This window comes from Lissotriton vulgaris, chromosome 5 (assembly GCF_964263255.1).
Source record: "Lissotriton vulgaris chromosome 5, aLisVul1.2, whole genome shotgun sequence".
In the NCBI taxonomy this organism is placed as follows: Eukaryota; Metazoa; Chordata; class Amphibia; order Caudata; family Salamandridae; genus Lissotriton; species Lissotriton vulgaris.
This window is the reverse complement of record NC_141693.1, coordinates 1,557,486,690-1,557,502,276: the sequence shown is the minus strand read 5'-3', so window position 1 is coordinate 1,557,502,276 and position 15,587 is coordinate 1,557,486,690. Positions and strand designations below refer to the sequence as shown.

General features: G+C 43.9%; 1 protein-coding gene across 1 annotated transcript in view; it reads left to right on the top strand.

Moving 5' to 3' along the window:
• The window catches only part of LOC147715146 (leukotriene B4 receptor 1-like), a 119,059-nt gene extending 104,269 nt beyond the window's left edge, over positions 1-14,790 (top strand). The window contains exon 2 of the mRNA XM_086923628.1: positions 12,474-14,790. Within this exon, the coding sequence (XP_086779754.1) occupies positions 12,500-13,582 (1,083 nt within the window). The 5' untranslated portion in view covers positions 12,474-12,499 and the 3' untranslated portion in view covers positions 13,583-14,790. The remainder of the gene's footprint in view (positions 1-12,473) is intronic.
• Positions 14,791-15,587: the final 797 nt, after the last annotated feature.

The window sequence follows — 15,587 nt, the reverse complement described above, 5'->3', positions numbered from 1 at the left end:
TCCACAATAAACATCATGTCCTGTTCGCCGCAAATTCACTACGCCACACTGCCAATGCCACCAACAATCGAAAATACTCAAGAAAAGCGATGCTGCATCATTGGCTCGACCAATGTGCCAGCCACTGTTCCACATACCACCTTCCATCCCAAAACAGACCAAAACCCTGGGCTGTTATCGCATTAAAAAAATCCAGACTTATCAAACAGTGTTCTCCTCCAAAAAACACATGTGCACACCATTGAAGCCTTCCAAGAAGGTCTTCCAAATGCAAAGGTGTGCCCTGACAGCCTATGAGATCCATGCATTGTACCTTCGCCTGCGCCAAGCAAGCCACCAACTGCACAGTCTCAAGTTCAATGTTGAAGAATGTCAAAACCTCGCTATGGCCCTCCATCTTCTCCGGGGCCAAAGGCACTGCAAAAACATAGGACACTGACTTAGTGAAGAGTTTTGAAAAGTGGTAAGTGTGTTCTCCACAGAAATTCACATCAATTTTTCAGGATTAGTATCCATTCTTTCCAGATCGTAGTATGAAGGACAGAGACATTTTAATTGCAGTGAAGTGTCTTTATTTTTGTTCATAGGACAAGGACAGCCGACACGTGTTTCGCCCCCTCTTGGCGATTTGCGCCGGGGCTTTCTCAAGGCTAGTTTAGCTTTATGACGTAAATGGTTGTGGTTTCCATATAATTACAGTGTCCCAAGTGCGAAAATATAATTCTTCAGAAATAAAACATGTTTTTGTTAGGCTGATGCCCCTGCTCCTAATATCCCTTCGACATGGTGGTTCTTGGGTTGAATCCCAGTTACCACTTTTCAAAACTGTTTCTTTACTTGAAGCCCAAGAGGTCCAGAGCTTGGAGTGTGTCTCCACTCACTCACCAACACAACTTATTCAAGCGTTGTTTAAGCCTTGAAATCCTTGGACCTTTTTGCTACCCCATTTACATACTGACTTAGTGAAGACCCTGTCTACATAACTTCCATGCCCAACAAGGAGAGATCAGCGGGGTAAATCAGCAAGAGTTGGAAGGCTGATTTGATGTCACCGTTCACTAATTCGACACCCTGACCCCACTATCTTACCAGTCGAATGATGTCGTCCGCTGATGTACACAACACCCTGGTGTCATCCTCTGCAACTAAATCATTTACCGAAGCTCCCTCCAGCCAGGACAAGTGATGAATCAGTCAGAATGCCCCGCCCCTTTCTTAGGCACTACACCCAGTGGAAAGATGATCAAGAGGTCCCTCTACAAATGGGCATGATATCCTCCCTTCTGAAACTTCTTTTTCTAATTTCGCTGCCACCACCAAAGGCAGTTCTTTGGCAGACCTCACATTATCTAAACACCTTAACCGCCTCTGACACTGGTAACTAACCTGGAATCCTTCAGTGAAACTGCACTCCAGCAGCAAAGCTGTCTCCCTGTATGGGTATATGGAAAGCCAAGGTACCATGTACCATGTACCATGGCCTCCATTTTAATGGATGTCCTAGGCTGTCCCTGTTGTCTCTTGTCCCTGGAAGTCCTCCATTGCTCGGCGGGGCGTCCCTTGTACACACCTTAACTCTGAGGAAGAACACCAACTGTGCTCCCTGTTGCCCACACTGTCCTTCTCTGCCTTGCTTCTGACATTCCAACACCCTCATCATCACACAGCTCACCTACTTCCCGCTTATCCCTGCCATCGTCATAGTCCAGCACCAGCCATCCTCACCTGCATTGTCATAACACGTAGACCTACACACCTACCTGTACTCCTTTATAGAACTGGTTATCCCGTCCTTTCCCCTTAACCCTAACCTATCCTGTCTTATGGCTAAGTTGCTGTTGCCCATGCCTGAAGCACCCCAAGGGAAGACTAGTCTGCGACCTTCACTTCCCTCAGGGGCCATCCTTGGAATCCCACAAGTTTGAACCACTGCTCTGTCTTCCATTGTTCCGAAATTCAATACATTTAGTACCATAAATTAGGTTATTGTTTACAATGCAGGAAGCACTAAGAAAACTAAAAATAAAAGAGACTTGCGGTGTATAACTTGGCAGTCTAGGTGTCACTTACCAAAGGAGAGTTAGTTGAGAAGTATCAATACATTTCTAGTAGTGTGCCTGGTAAGTTGTACCAGGCCTTGGTTTTAAGATTTACAAATGGGAGAGCAATGTGACATTTATCAGAGTTGCTGTTTCCCTAATGCTGTGTTGTATGCATGTTGCTAACAATTTTACAGGTGGAAAAGCCTCTTTTCATACATTGCCTTTACGTTTTGCTTTGTTGTGTTCTCTGTAGTGCTGGAATTGGTAACATGTTTTTGTAAAAAATCCATAAATTGGGAGGAAGGTGTGGCAACAAAAGGAGGGTGTAGTCATGGAAAATAGCCGGACAGTCAACATATACATTTATTAAAACTCGGGCACAAATAGATTGGCAAAAGGAGAATTGTAACAGTAAACTTTTTCTGGTTTAATTGGTTACAAAGACTGCATTTTAAAATATATTATGTGTTAAATGCCCTACTACGAAGAGCTTTGGGTGCCAAATATATCTTAGGGAATAACAATAATTGTAAGATAACCCCAGTAGTTAAGGCAGTTTGCTCGCAAGATCTGTGTTTTGTATAGTCTCTTGGTGTGCTGTTGTCGGCTTCAGCCCATTAGCACACGATTATGTGCTACCAGGAATTCACATAACTTAATTTCCGGAATATCCGGAGGACCCTGCATCATCTGGAGATTTATCCTTATTGAAAAATCGAATGTGGAACAAACCAATTGTGCTACTGTGCATTGGAAAACCCAAATAAAAGTTAGACAATGATGTGAACAAATTTAGTTAGCCTTGAGGAAGCCCTGGCGCTATTCGCCACATAGGGTGAAACACGTGTCGGCTGTCTTTGCTCTCTGTTCAACAAATAAAATAACCTTTTGAATAACCCTAATAAAAATTAAATGAATTATTTAGGACTAGAATGGACGTTGCAACAGCTCTTGCTAGGATAAAATAAAGACAAAAAGGATTTATCCTTACCAAGTGACCAATTCATTCATTCAAAGGAAAGGAACGTATACTCGCACCTAACCTTGACATGATTTATTTTGCTAATCATTTCTGAATCAATTTTACTTCGGGGGTTGAAACAGACACAAGATAATGCTGGGTTAAAGTGATTGAAAGCGGGCACCTGTGTTACGGGGCGGCCGTGGTGCTTAAAAAAACACAAGCGGTTTCAGCTGAAACAGCGTATGTCCGGCCTGCAGTAAAAGAAACTCAATAAAGTAAATAGTTTATACAGTCTAAATCACAGGTCCCGTGTAACAACCGAAGTAAAGGGGCCAGTAGCCCTGGGAGATGGCTAATGAAGACACGGCCATACTAAGGAGGGACTAACAAGCCTATTAACGAATCCAAAGGTAGCATTTACGAAAGACAATGAAAAGCCAATGAAAAATATGGGCGGAAAGTGTGCGCTGGCTTTTCTCCCATACTCTACTACAGCCGTCTCGCAGAGTGAGTAATGCATCCCCGCTGCCGCTTGGCTCGACCTAAAAAGGTGTGTGCCTTTGTTCCCCCTCCATTGCATTGGCACCTAGGTGATAGGCTCTAGATAGCGCCCTAGCCAGGCTCAAACTCAAACAAAAGGAGGGCTGATATCCCATTATATTTGGCCTTTGCTTTGGGCCCAGCTGGAATCTAAAATCAGAAACACCTTTTGATCCTGCACATTGCTGCTCTGAACAGAAAGCAAAAAACCCGAGGCGTCCACTGATTTTTGTCCCGGTGATCTCAAATTACACCAGAACAAATTCAGCAGATTTTACTCGGTCCAGACAAATCCCACGCTCTAGATCATATTAGGTACTGACTCCGGAATGTGGCAGAATGTGTAAATGGAGCTAATTTTGACTGTAAACATACATTTACGGCCACACGTTTGAGATATATTGGCAGTTATCAGTAAATTGGTCGATCAACATAAAATCTGATTATATTCCTGCCGTAAGTGGGCTAGGCTCTCCTGCTCGATGACATTGTTCCTACTACCATGGTGCTATCATTTACTACTACCCTTCTTGACCACATAATGTGCCCCCCTTCCCTACCCATGTAGAACTTTTTTTTATAACCCTCTGTGTTGCAATTGTCTTGTAATCTGCGATCATTCCTATTTTTACTCCTACCTGATGTTGATTTTGCATTACTGTCCTTCCCTCCTTCCTAATGTAAAGCGCTCTGATATCCTTATTTGCGCTATATAAAACTTTATAAATAAATAAATAAATGATGATCTGTTCAGAACCAAATACAATCAATATATATTCAAAGATAGATTTGCAGGTTTGAATTTACTGAAATGTATCCCTTTTCATTAGTCCCTTTCTGATTATGTTGTACACGATCCGCTGTACCTAGCTTAGAAGTCTAGGCAGAAGCATTTACATTTTAAGGATCAACACACCACACTTTAAAGTTATTCAAGGGCAGTGTGCTGTTACCTTTATTTATGCACTACATGAGCAAAGCAAGTATGTCATATTTAAATGTGAGATGAAGCTGTCATTCCCTCAGCAAATAATGTATGAACACGTTCAACGAGTCATTTAATGGCTTTACTTCTGTGTGAGTTTTACAAAGGTCGGTAAATACACTGTCAGCTCACCAGTCTACTACTGATGAACGTGTTGTGGTAACAGCAACAGAGATGTAAGTAACAGATATGTGTAGAGCCTCAAGGGCAAGATCATCTAGTCAAGCCTTGTGGCCAATATATTTATAAAATATGAAATAGATGATAATTTAAAACAATAAAATATATGTATACATTGCAGTAGATCAAATATGGCATGAGACGTCAACGTTTCTCACTGATGCACCAAGAGAGAAAAAACTCATTGTATAATTCAAAGTACTGAATTAGGTGTCGAAGAGTGAGCACTTCAAAAAAAGTATTGGCAAAGCCAGGAGATCTGGGTTCAATGTAATTAAATATGCAACCACAAGTGTGCAGAAATTATATTTTTCTTTGGGATAGCACAGATGGTTTGGCTTTTCAGGCGTTTGGTGCTGGAAGTAGTGCTTTGTTGGGGAGGTATTGATGGCACTGATATTGGTTGTGGTGTGGTATTGCCAGTGGTAGCATAATTGTGGTACCATTTGTGGTGGTCATATAGTTAATGGCGGAATAGGCAGTGATGGTATTTGTGGCAATAGTGGCGGTTTTAGTGGTGGTACTGTTGGTGGTTGTATTGGTGTTGGTATTGGTGATGTCTGGCGGTGGTGCTAATGGTGCTAGTGGTATTAGTAGTAGTAGTAATATTGGTATTGGTGGTGCTATCGGTGGTGAAGGTACTGTTGTTGAAATTGATGGTAATTGGTAGTGGTGGGATTGATGCTGATAGTATTATTTGTGTTGTGTGTCATTGGTGTGATTTTAATTGTGGTAATATTGGTGATGGTAGTATAAGTATTCCTTTGGTGGTATAGGTGTTATGATATTGATGTTATTGGAAGACCCGAAATGCATGAGACTACCACTCAAAAGTCCTGCAGTGTAAACAATGTTGGTAATGACCTGGAGGGAGATGGTCACCCTATGTTCTCTGAACTGTGTGAGACACAGCATAGGAAAAGAGATTATGTGAAGTAGGTGGATTTCTTTTTCTTCAGGCTGCCTACAAATAAACTGTCATGTATTATCCCCCTAAATGGTTCATTATGTAATGCTATTTGCAGAACCTTCCAATGCTAATGACATATGGGAACCTTCTAACCTTAGTTGTGAAGATCCTGTTGTAGAGTGGAGTCTGATTTGACTTGTGTACTGTATCATCGTTGGATATTTGTTATTCTTTTGTTTCCAGTAAGCTTGTCTAAGTCGTTCATATGTCAGTGGGTAAAATATTTTATGAGAGTGGTCAAAGGTCTTATTATAGTGTTGGGTGTGCTCTGGGATATCTTGTATGGCAGATGGTATGTGAGGGAGGTGGCTGCTGCCTGGACTATCTTACATGTGTATTCCGCGTCATATAGTATGTTAGTGAGGTGGTTACTTTTTGCCAGGCATGGTAGCCACCCCCTAGCCTATCCTGATTACAATGGATAGGCTCCAGGAGCTCTATGTAATGTGGTTGTTGTAGATTCGAGTGTGGCTTGTTTTCAAACAATAAAATGGTTTGACCTCTCTCTTGGATGTGTCTGTGGTGTTCAATTTTATGTTTTCTTTTGAATACCGTGTGTGTTGTTCTTTGTGAGTAGTGCTACTGTGAGCCACAAGACAGAGGATTATATGGAATACCAGCAGCCTTATTACCCAAGTGCCCCTGGGGCGCAACGGGCGTTTGCGCCCACTTTCTGCTCCCTCAGCACACTTTGGTATTACAGAAGGGGCTGGAAGTGCTTGTGTGGCCCCCTTCTGTAATACCGATAACTCTGGAACACATGTAGTGCCAGCGCCATCACTAGAGGGTGTCCCCTCATTTGCATGGGGGCACGGCCCCATGGAAATTAGGACATCCCTTTGCCTCTGTGCTGTATTATAGATACGGGTGCAGAGACAAAGAATCTGTCAGGAGGCATGCTGACAGTGTGCCACCTATAAGGTGGTGCATTGTTAGTGCGCCCCCTAATGCAGGTTCTCTGGAGGGGGGAAAGGGGATCCCATGGACCCCCAGACATCCTATCAAGTGCAGTCACTCAGTGCACCCACCTGCAAGAGGATCTCTTAACCCTTTTAAAAGTGCAGGCGGGTGCTGCGTGCACAGTGAAACAAAGCAGCCGCTCTGTTTTTTTACATGAATGCGCTGCCATGGGGAGGCACATTCATCCAAATATGGCTTCAAAGCAGCCGCTCTGTTTTTTTACATGAATGCGCTGCCATGGGGAGGCACATTCATCCAAATATGGCTTCAAAGCAGCCGCTCTCTTTTTCACATGAGTGCGCTGCCATGGGGAGGCACATTCATCCAAATATGGTGCATTAGCCTTCTTTGCACCAGACACACCTTTTAAAAGGTACGCAGAGTGCAATGAAAATGTGCTGCATGTGTGATGTGGCCCCAGTTGTGTATTTGGTGTAAGTAGCGTGTTCTGTCTTGCGTTTTTTGGATGTTGGGTGTTTTGTTTCTGTATGGTCAAAGCAATTGTGGGCACAGTGATAATAACTGCATGGTATTTCTGTGATGTGCTGGGTGCATGTTTCTGATGTGATCCCTTGAAAGTTTTGTAAGTATGTTGCACAGTCATCACTTTAACTTCTGGGTCAGCATTATACTATTTCCCTTTAGTTTCTTATTGGTACCGGGGACCATAGATTGTGTCTTTTGTAAGTTGAATTTAAGATTGTTCTTTGAGGTATGAGTATGAAGTCAGAGATAAGCCTGGGCCGACTACGCAGCGTTCAACTAAGTGGAACTCCACAAAGTGCAAAAAAACCTCTGTTGCGCTACGCTGAGCTCCGCAAGCTGCGGAGTGCGTTAGATAAATGCAGTTAACGGTGATTTTCAGTGCCAGATGCCTGTCCGCACTGTGCAATCATCGTGAATGGCACCATGCACAGCGAAAGGGGGGACTTCTTCCTTTCTGCCGCTCAAGTAGATTTTTACTCGAGCGACAAATTTCTCAACGCGAATGGACAGTTTCTCCATGCGAGTGGTTGCGAGCATACGCAACCACTCGTAACGAGAAATCTCATCGCCCACGTTGAGAAATCTCGCCGGGGGGGTTGATTTTCCAGGCTCGCCAACTTGATGCTGATGATCGTGAATGAGGAAAAATTTCTCCGAGAGGTGGGTTTTCCTAGCTCGCGCTCGCCAACTTGACTTTAACAAAACTCTGCTCCGCTACACTAGTTTTTTCAGAACTCTGCAAACTCCGTGTAACGCGGATTGTGGAAAACTCTGCAAACTCAGCAAGCGGAGCAGAGTTCACCTCCCCGACTTAGTCAGAGGCAGTTCTGTTGCAGATCCCTAAGTCATCAGAATAGTATAACGCTCTAATTTTACTAGGGACAAGCTTTAGGGAGATTTTTTAACAGCAATCAATGGGTTTAAATCACCCATAAAGTACATAAAGTGCGAGTGAGGGTGCATCCATCTCATAAGTTCGATCTATTAAGAATATGAGTGTTCCCATCAGTAATATCTGGTGAAGACATCATGGCCCAGTTTTCACAAAGCAAACTACTCAAAATGGAGACCAGCAGGTACGTTACTTCAAAATCAGATAACTTCCTCAATTATGGCACAGTAAATGGTATCAAGGATTTAGACAGTGGCACTGAATCTCCGGCCAAAGGGTTACCAGCCCACAGTGCAAGCGCCACTGTATTGAGTATCACTGACACCCCTTTTCGAAAGCCAGATTTGGCCAGGCGAAAGAGATCTTTAGTGGCAATATACTAATGGATCTTGTCATATCATATATATGCAAATTATCTATACCAGCAGAGAAAAGTAGTCAGTATGGTTTGTGTGTTTTTCCTTTTTAAATATTAAACCATTAATAAATTCGGCCACTTATCAGGGATTGATAAAATTTGAAGGGTTGCATTGTGTAATTGGATTAACACCTTGCATGCGCATGACGAGCTGAGCTCATCATGAGGTACGGTGCTCCTGTGCTCATGACGAGCTGAGCTCGTCATGAGCCGAAGAACGATAACACGCGGGGATAATTCCCCTGCTGTGCTGAACGTTCCACGAAACGGGTGCGGCCGTGACGAGCTCAGCTCGTCATGAGCACAGGAGGACTGTGCCTCATGACGAGCTGAGCTCGTCATGAGCATGGGGGCACTGTGCGCGTCCCCAGACCCCCAGCACAGCGGGGGAATTACCCCCACAGTGAAGGGGTTCAGATGACCCCACGCAATAAAGTGTTCTTCTTCACTATTTTGGATGTAAACCCCTGTGATCACACACACAGTGAGCTGTGAGATTCCTTATTAGATCTATTACAGAATTAAAATTCAGAACAGGTGTATGGCTGGATGAGACCTTGAACAGTTGTGTTACACGTTTGCCAAACACGAGGACCAGCACCCTTGGAGGCCATGGCCCCAAATTGCTTTTTATCATTATTCTCTGTTGCCAAGGTCCTCTTTTTTAACAAGGGGTTAAACTTTATATGTTGGTCAATTAAAAATAAATAAAACATCACTTTTGCCGAGGGATGCATAGACCTTCCCAACATACTGACCCTGCTGCTTTGTCACCATCGAGCCGCCCCTTCCTCTCTTGCTCTCATCGCTTCAGTATTGCTAAGATGTCAGATGGGTTACGTTTCAGGATCATAAAAATATAGCAGCCTGTGCCCTGACATGAAAACATATAACAACCTGCTGAGGAAGTGCAATAAAGGTGTAAGAGCGCTGATACTACCCTAGAGTATAGCCGTGCTGCTAGGAGTTATCAGATACAAGGTGGCAGTGTCTTGGTTGGTTCCTGAAATGCCCAGAGTGTCTTTCATCATGAACCTTGAATCAGTGTTGTCACCCTTGATTACCTTTCCCCAGACCTTGAAATTTTCTTCCTCAGTTCTGGGCCACTGGCTGGCCTTCCATGACCCTTATGTTATTCCAAGGCTAGGTTGCCAGTCCATTGCAGTGGTAGCGGCTCGAGCCTGGAATGCTCTCCCCTTCCATCTGCGTTCCAGTCAATCTGTAGCCCAGTTCAAGAAAAATCTAAAAACCCACCTGTTTAGAAGTGTGACATAAGACGATCCTTGTACGTTTTTTCTTTGTTCTTTCCCACCGCGCCAGGATACTCCCAAGTAACAGTGCGCGCTATAAAGCAATTTATACAATACAATACAATACAATACAATGTGCAGAGCCTATTGGGAAAATAGGAACTACACTACACTCTGCGGTCTTCTCATGAAACATAGGGGCATATTACCAAGGGCCTTATCGCCGCTTTAGCGGCACTTTTTGCTGCTAAAGCAGCGATTTTTTTTATCGCCCTATCAGCAAGCTGTCGCTAACAGCAGTTAGCGACAGCTTTCTGATGAAAGCGACCGGTTTGGGTGCCGCTTTGCATGTCAGTGATATTTATCGCTAATGACATGCATAGTAGGCATTTCCGACCAACAGACCTGAGAAACAGGCTCTTACAGGCCTATCGCCTATTAGCAAGGAGGCCCTGGCCCCGGTTACCGACGTCAAAAGTTGCGCTAACCGGGGTCATCGCTGGTTTTCTAACACCTGCTATTTTCATGACTTAGCAATACCTAACATGGGGGGGGGGGGGTGGATTAAGCTGATACAACCACAGGGTCGTATCAGCAGGGTTTTCCCCCTTCCCCATGTAACATCGCTGGTTTTGACACGATGTTGGCCCTTCCCTCCCGCTAACGCTGGAATACATATCACCATAGCGCTCATTGTTGCTAATACAACGTTAGCGTGGCGATATATTCCAGCGATAGCTGGAGATGGAAATATTTGCGCTAAGCGCGCTCTGCGATATTTTTCGCAATTTCTTGCTAATATGGCCCATAGTGATTTTCTCTTATCTGGGATGATAGACCCTTGCGCTTCCAGTCATCCCACTGGGGAATCAACCTGAATTAACACATGCAATTCATCCTGAAAGCGACATATTGGATAGCAGCAGTGAGACAAAAACCTGGAAAATTAGATTCTTCAATGATTTTCCGTTCCCTTGATAGCGCATTCCTGGCAGCCTTACGTAAATGTTAAAACTCTGCACTCTTCTTCTGATATTGCAAGGACTGGCGTGGTCCGAGTTTTCCGGGGTGAGCACTTCCTGCTCATGGAAAGCAAGGATGGAGCCCTCCAAAGTCTCGCGGGACCTCCCCTTTGTTGGGAACAGGAGAAGCAGTCCTGCTGTGTCGGCCTCTCAGAGGGCGACACAAGTTATCTAAGAACGCTACATTTGAGCTTACTTTGAGATAGGTAAAGGTCATACCTTTGTATGTTCACAAGCAAAAAACAGGAACAGGAATGGGTTATTACTTCATACAGTTTTTTGGAGGCGCAGGAGGGGTTTCCTAGCCTCAGGGCAGTTCATTTTAATTTTGGTAATATATGTGGATACTGTGCACTTATGAACCTCATAAGTATGGACTGGGACAAGGAAGGGCGAAGAGGTAACAACCATAAGTCTGCTGCAAACAGGGTGAATGTTGATGGTAGATCTGGGGGAAGAAGTAGAAACGCGTTTACTTTTTTAGTGAATTTGAGGAATTAACAATTGCTTGGATAGTTTTTATTTCTTGCTGCTAGGAAGAAAGAGACCAGACAATTAGGTCTGAAGCCTTGATGCTGGTTGACATGTGCTTCTTATAATGCTATGCCTCTTTCCAGCGTCTTTCCCAGAATAAGGAGGTCAGTGATTGAACACTTATTCGATATCTCATGCTGTATTGACACATTAGCCGGGAATATGTATATGGTGAATTCAGGCCTGGTTGTAGTGGTTTTGGTGAGAGAAGTTTGATGATGGAAGTAGATATTTTGATGACTTTATACGTGGTACCTTTAAGGGAGTTTACATACTCATTGTTGTCTATTGACAACGGCTTAAATGTTTGCCTCTTTGGTATGACTTGGTGAGGTCTGGTTGCCAGTTTTATTGTTGGTACGGTTGATGTTGTTTTAATGACGTATTTGTTGAAGGCAGTTTATTTCTGTAGAGAGTGTGTACTGGCAGGATCTAGTTGCATATTCATGCAGGATGGCATGAACAGTTTGATTGCTGTCTTGTGATTGTATGCCAATGAAAGTCAAATTTGGCTTGGGTGATTTCACATTTTCAATTTGAGCTTGCTGCACTGAGAGTGGTGAGGTCTCTGTGCGTGTCTGTTTAATGCACCAGTGCTCTTATGATCAGTGATCTATTTTTATCAGAGGCCACTTCTCGACAGTACCAGTGTTTCAGGGTTTGGGTTTGTTGGTTTTGCTTCAGAGAGTGATGTACCAACCTGTGAGCGGGTGTAAGGTTGGGTGTTTTCAGCAGTGTGCTTGGAACTCATGTTGGTGCATCGGGGATTGATATTAGTGATATTAGTGACCCAATGGGAGAGTGCTGAAGGTTGTGGTGTTTTTCTGTTCGTTTTATGCAAAATCACATCATCTGACGTCTGCTTTCGATTCAGCTTACCCTGTTACCCTGTCTGTCTTCTGCAGTCTCCCTTTTTTTGATCCTGATTTCATTGCTGATCAGCCTGTTGATCTGTCTCTCCCCTACAGGGTCACCCTCTTGATTTTGAATTGCTCAGCCTATCATGTTGGTCTGTCTCTGAAGTAGTGTTTGCCACACCAAAATCTTTTATTTTTTTAAGACCATCCTACTGCACTGTCGCTCCCTGGCAGGTTCCTTTCTTTTTGATCGCACGTTTCCTCCGCTTATCCTGTACACCTTTCTCTCACTTGAACCTTACATTCTGAATTTCTTCAACTCATGCCGTAGCTTCTCTAATGCCTCCTTATTCTCTCTTCCTTTCTACTGCAGGAAGAAGACACGCACCAGGCACAGTCATGAACCACTGTGTGAAAAGCTTTGACAATGAGACCTTGGTCACCTCGTCTGTCTCCAGTATCTCAGGCACTGTCGTACTGCTGCTCGCTGCTCTCATTGGAATACCTGGCAATGTCTTCATTATCTGGAGCATCCTTGGGAAGATGAGGGGCAAAGAAAAGTCTGTCACTTGTATTCTTATCCTCAACCTGGCCGTGGCTGATGGCACTGTACTGATACTGACACCGTTCTTCATCACATTCCTAATCATGAGGACGTGGGTCTTCACCCGTGTCATATGCAAGATTGTTTATTACCTCGCCTGCGTCAATATGTATGCCAGCATCTTCATCATCACCTTGATGAGCCTTGATCGTTTGTTGGCTATCTCCCGACCCTGGATAGTGCAGTCAATCCGCAAGAAGCATGTGGCCAGGAAAGTCTTGCTTGGTATTTGGGTAGCATCCATGCTGCTGTCCATCCCAGCCTTTGCTTACCGCGAAGTAGTCGAAGAAGCAAACACCAAGATGCTGATCTGTGAGCCTTGCCATCCCTCTAGCCGCCACACCATCTTCCACTACTCCTTCGAGACTGTGGTAGCATTCCTAGTCCCTCTAGCAATTATTTGTACGAGCTATGCTCTCATCATACGGAAACTGAAGGCCACAAAGTTCCGACGACGGATCCGTACTGAAAAACTAATCCTGGCCATTGTGTTGACCTTCACATTGCTTTGGCTGCCTTACCATGTGGTCAATGTTATTCAGGTGGCCTCCCGAGTGGCCACAGGGAACATGGCAGAGAAGCTTAAGCATGCATGGAAGGCAAGCCGAGCTTTAGCCACCACTCTGGCCTTCATCAGCTTCAGCATTAACCCAGTGCTTTATGCCTTTGCGGCCAGCAACTTCATCAGGGTGTTTGGTATGAACTTCATTGTCAAGTTGCTTGAGGGCACAGTTGGGGAGCTGCACCGGAGAACCAAATCACAGAGGGACCTGGAAAAGGACTTTATCAACGATGCCAGCAAGGGAGGTGAATCGCAGGAGTTTAACAGAGACAACATACTAGACACCTCTTCATCGCCCAAACTTCCTCCAGCTTGAAGAGCCAACACTAATGGGAACCATCACACAACTTTCTCATCTCAGACAGAGATAAATGCCAAAAACATTTTCTTTCATCAACATGGAAAAGTTGAGTATGTGTCTGAGAAAGAGTTAAGTGGACCTTTTTCAAAGAGAGATTTAACTTATTATGGTACCTGATGTAATGACAGTGAAAGCCTTGATTGCATATTTATGGCTGGAAAAACGGACATTAGTTAACACTTTCGCCTAAGAAAGTGGAAGGGAAATGCCAGAATATACCAATGGTCTGTCACTGGAAGGGCTATCTCTTCTGAGATACGGATAGCAAAATCCTGTACAGAATTGTTGAGCCTTTTAAAATTGACCATGCCATAATATGCACCAAGGGACAGTGGGATACAAACATTGTACCAGGCAATGGCCTTCCTCTGGAGTGATTGTTCTCTGTCTAACTTAGAATGCTGATGATAGTGGATGTTCTCTCTTAAAAATCACATTATCTCACAATACATGTCTTGGACCAATAGCAGATCCCTTCCACTCCACCGATCCTAGATAGAACGATGGGAAATTTTGAGAATTGCTGTGTCTTGCACAGTGCTGTGTAGGACAGTGATATGACCTTCGGATGATGGATTCCTGCAACTTTCTTGAATGGGCGCCCAAACTGTGTCCCCAGAGCAGCTTCAGGCAGGTCCTGTACTGGAACTCTTGCGGCTTCAGATCCAATTGCAGAGTCTCTCCAACAGATTTGCACACATTGACTTTCCCTTGTCTTATGATCCTGGAGCAGTGCTTACCACACCTATGATTTTGCATGGCCGAAATCATAAGTGCATGAGTGTTAACTGTAGATAAGATTTTGAATGGCCGGAACCACGAGTGAATGAGTACAGACCGCGCATAAGATTTTGGATGACCAGAATCATGAGTGAGTGAGTGATTTTGCTTTATCAGACACAGATGCTTCTTTCCTGTGGACTAATTGCTTACATAAAAAAGCAGGATGATTCCTACAAACAAACATTAGGAGAAGGAAAGAGATAGATTGGGTGGCATCATATTACTACATTATATGGTCATAGTGGCCACACCTCGGGCCCTAGCGGGGATCCTACATCTCTGCAAACATTGCCGTATCATCTCTCTTCTTTGGTATTGGACTTAGACATTGGCATAATTCCATCCCTAAGAGACAACCACCTTCACTCCCTAACCTAACCATGAAAATAGTTCTGGTTGCATTCCCTTTGTCCTCTTTCTTAAGATAGCAACCTAGGTCTTTTCCTCCAGCTCACTCAGAAACCTCTGATATCTTGTATCCATGTGTAGCGGACACAAGACTACATAGAATAACTATATTATTTTTCAAGAACAATTTAAGTGCCCTTTTGTTGGCATGAATTCTTTTCCACCCATTTAATAGGTGTTAATACAAGTTAACTAAGTGCTTTGAGGGATTTGATCCCAGTTAGTTGTTGATTAGGGCAGGAAGGTGCTCAATCCCAGAGTCTAAGCAGATGCACCGTCGAGTCCTCCATGATTTGCACTAGGATGGGTGGGAGGTCCTCTTCTCAGTTTAGGTGGCAGTGGCAATGCTAAGCAGGCATATCCCAGCAACACTGTTGCTGTTCTTACCCGTTGGCCCACATTTCTCTGTGGGTTGACTCTCATTACTTGAGGACGCACAGAGGTAAGTATTTTTGTTAGAGCTCATAGTGGTTGTGGTGCGAAAAGGAATACAAGGAATGTTGTCCAAAGGTGAAGTAAGTGAATAAGACCTTAGGTAGCATCTTAGGTTCGAACTAGATTCTATCATCTGCCCAATGAAATTATTTAAGCTACTTCTGTGATGTGCATGAGAAAGACTAAGCGTCAATCTCTGCAGTCTCTGGGTATGGCTAACAATGGGATTTAGGGTCTTATGAAGGTGTTCAACAAGCAGCATTGCGTCAGTAAACATTGTACTCAGGCGTTGGAATCATGTTCACCATCCTAGGAGTGCCAACCTTTTGGAGAT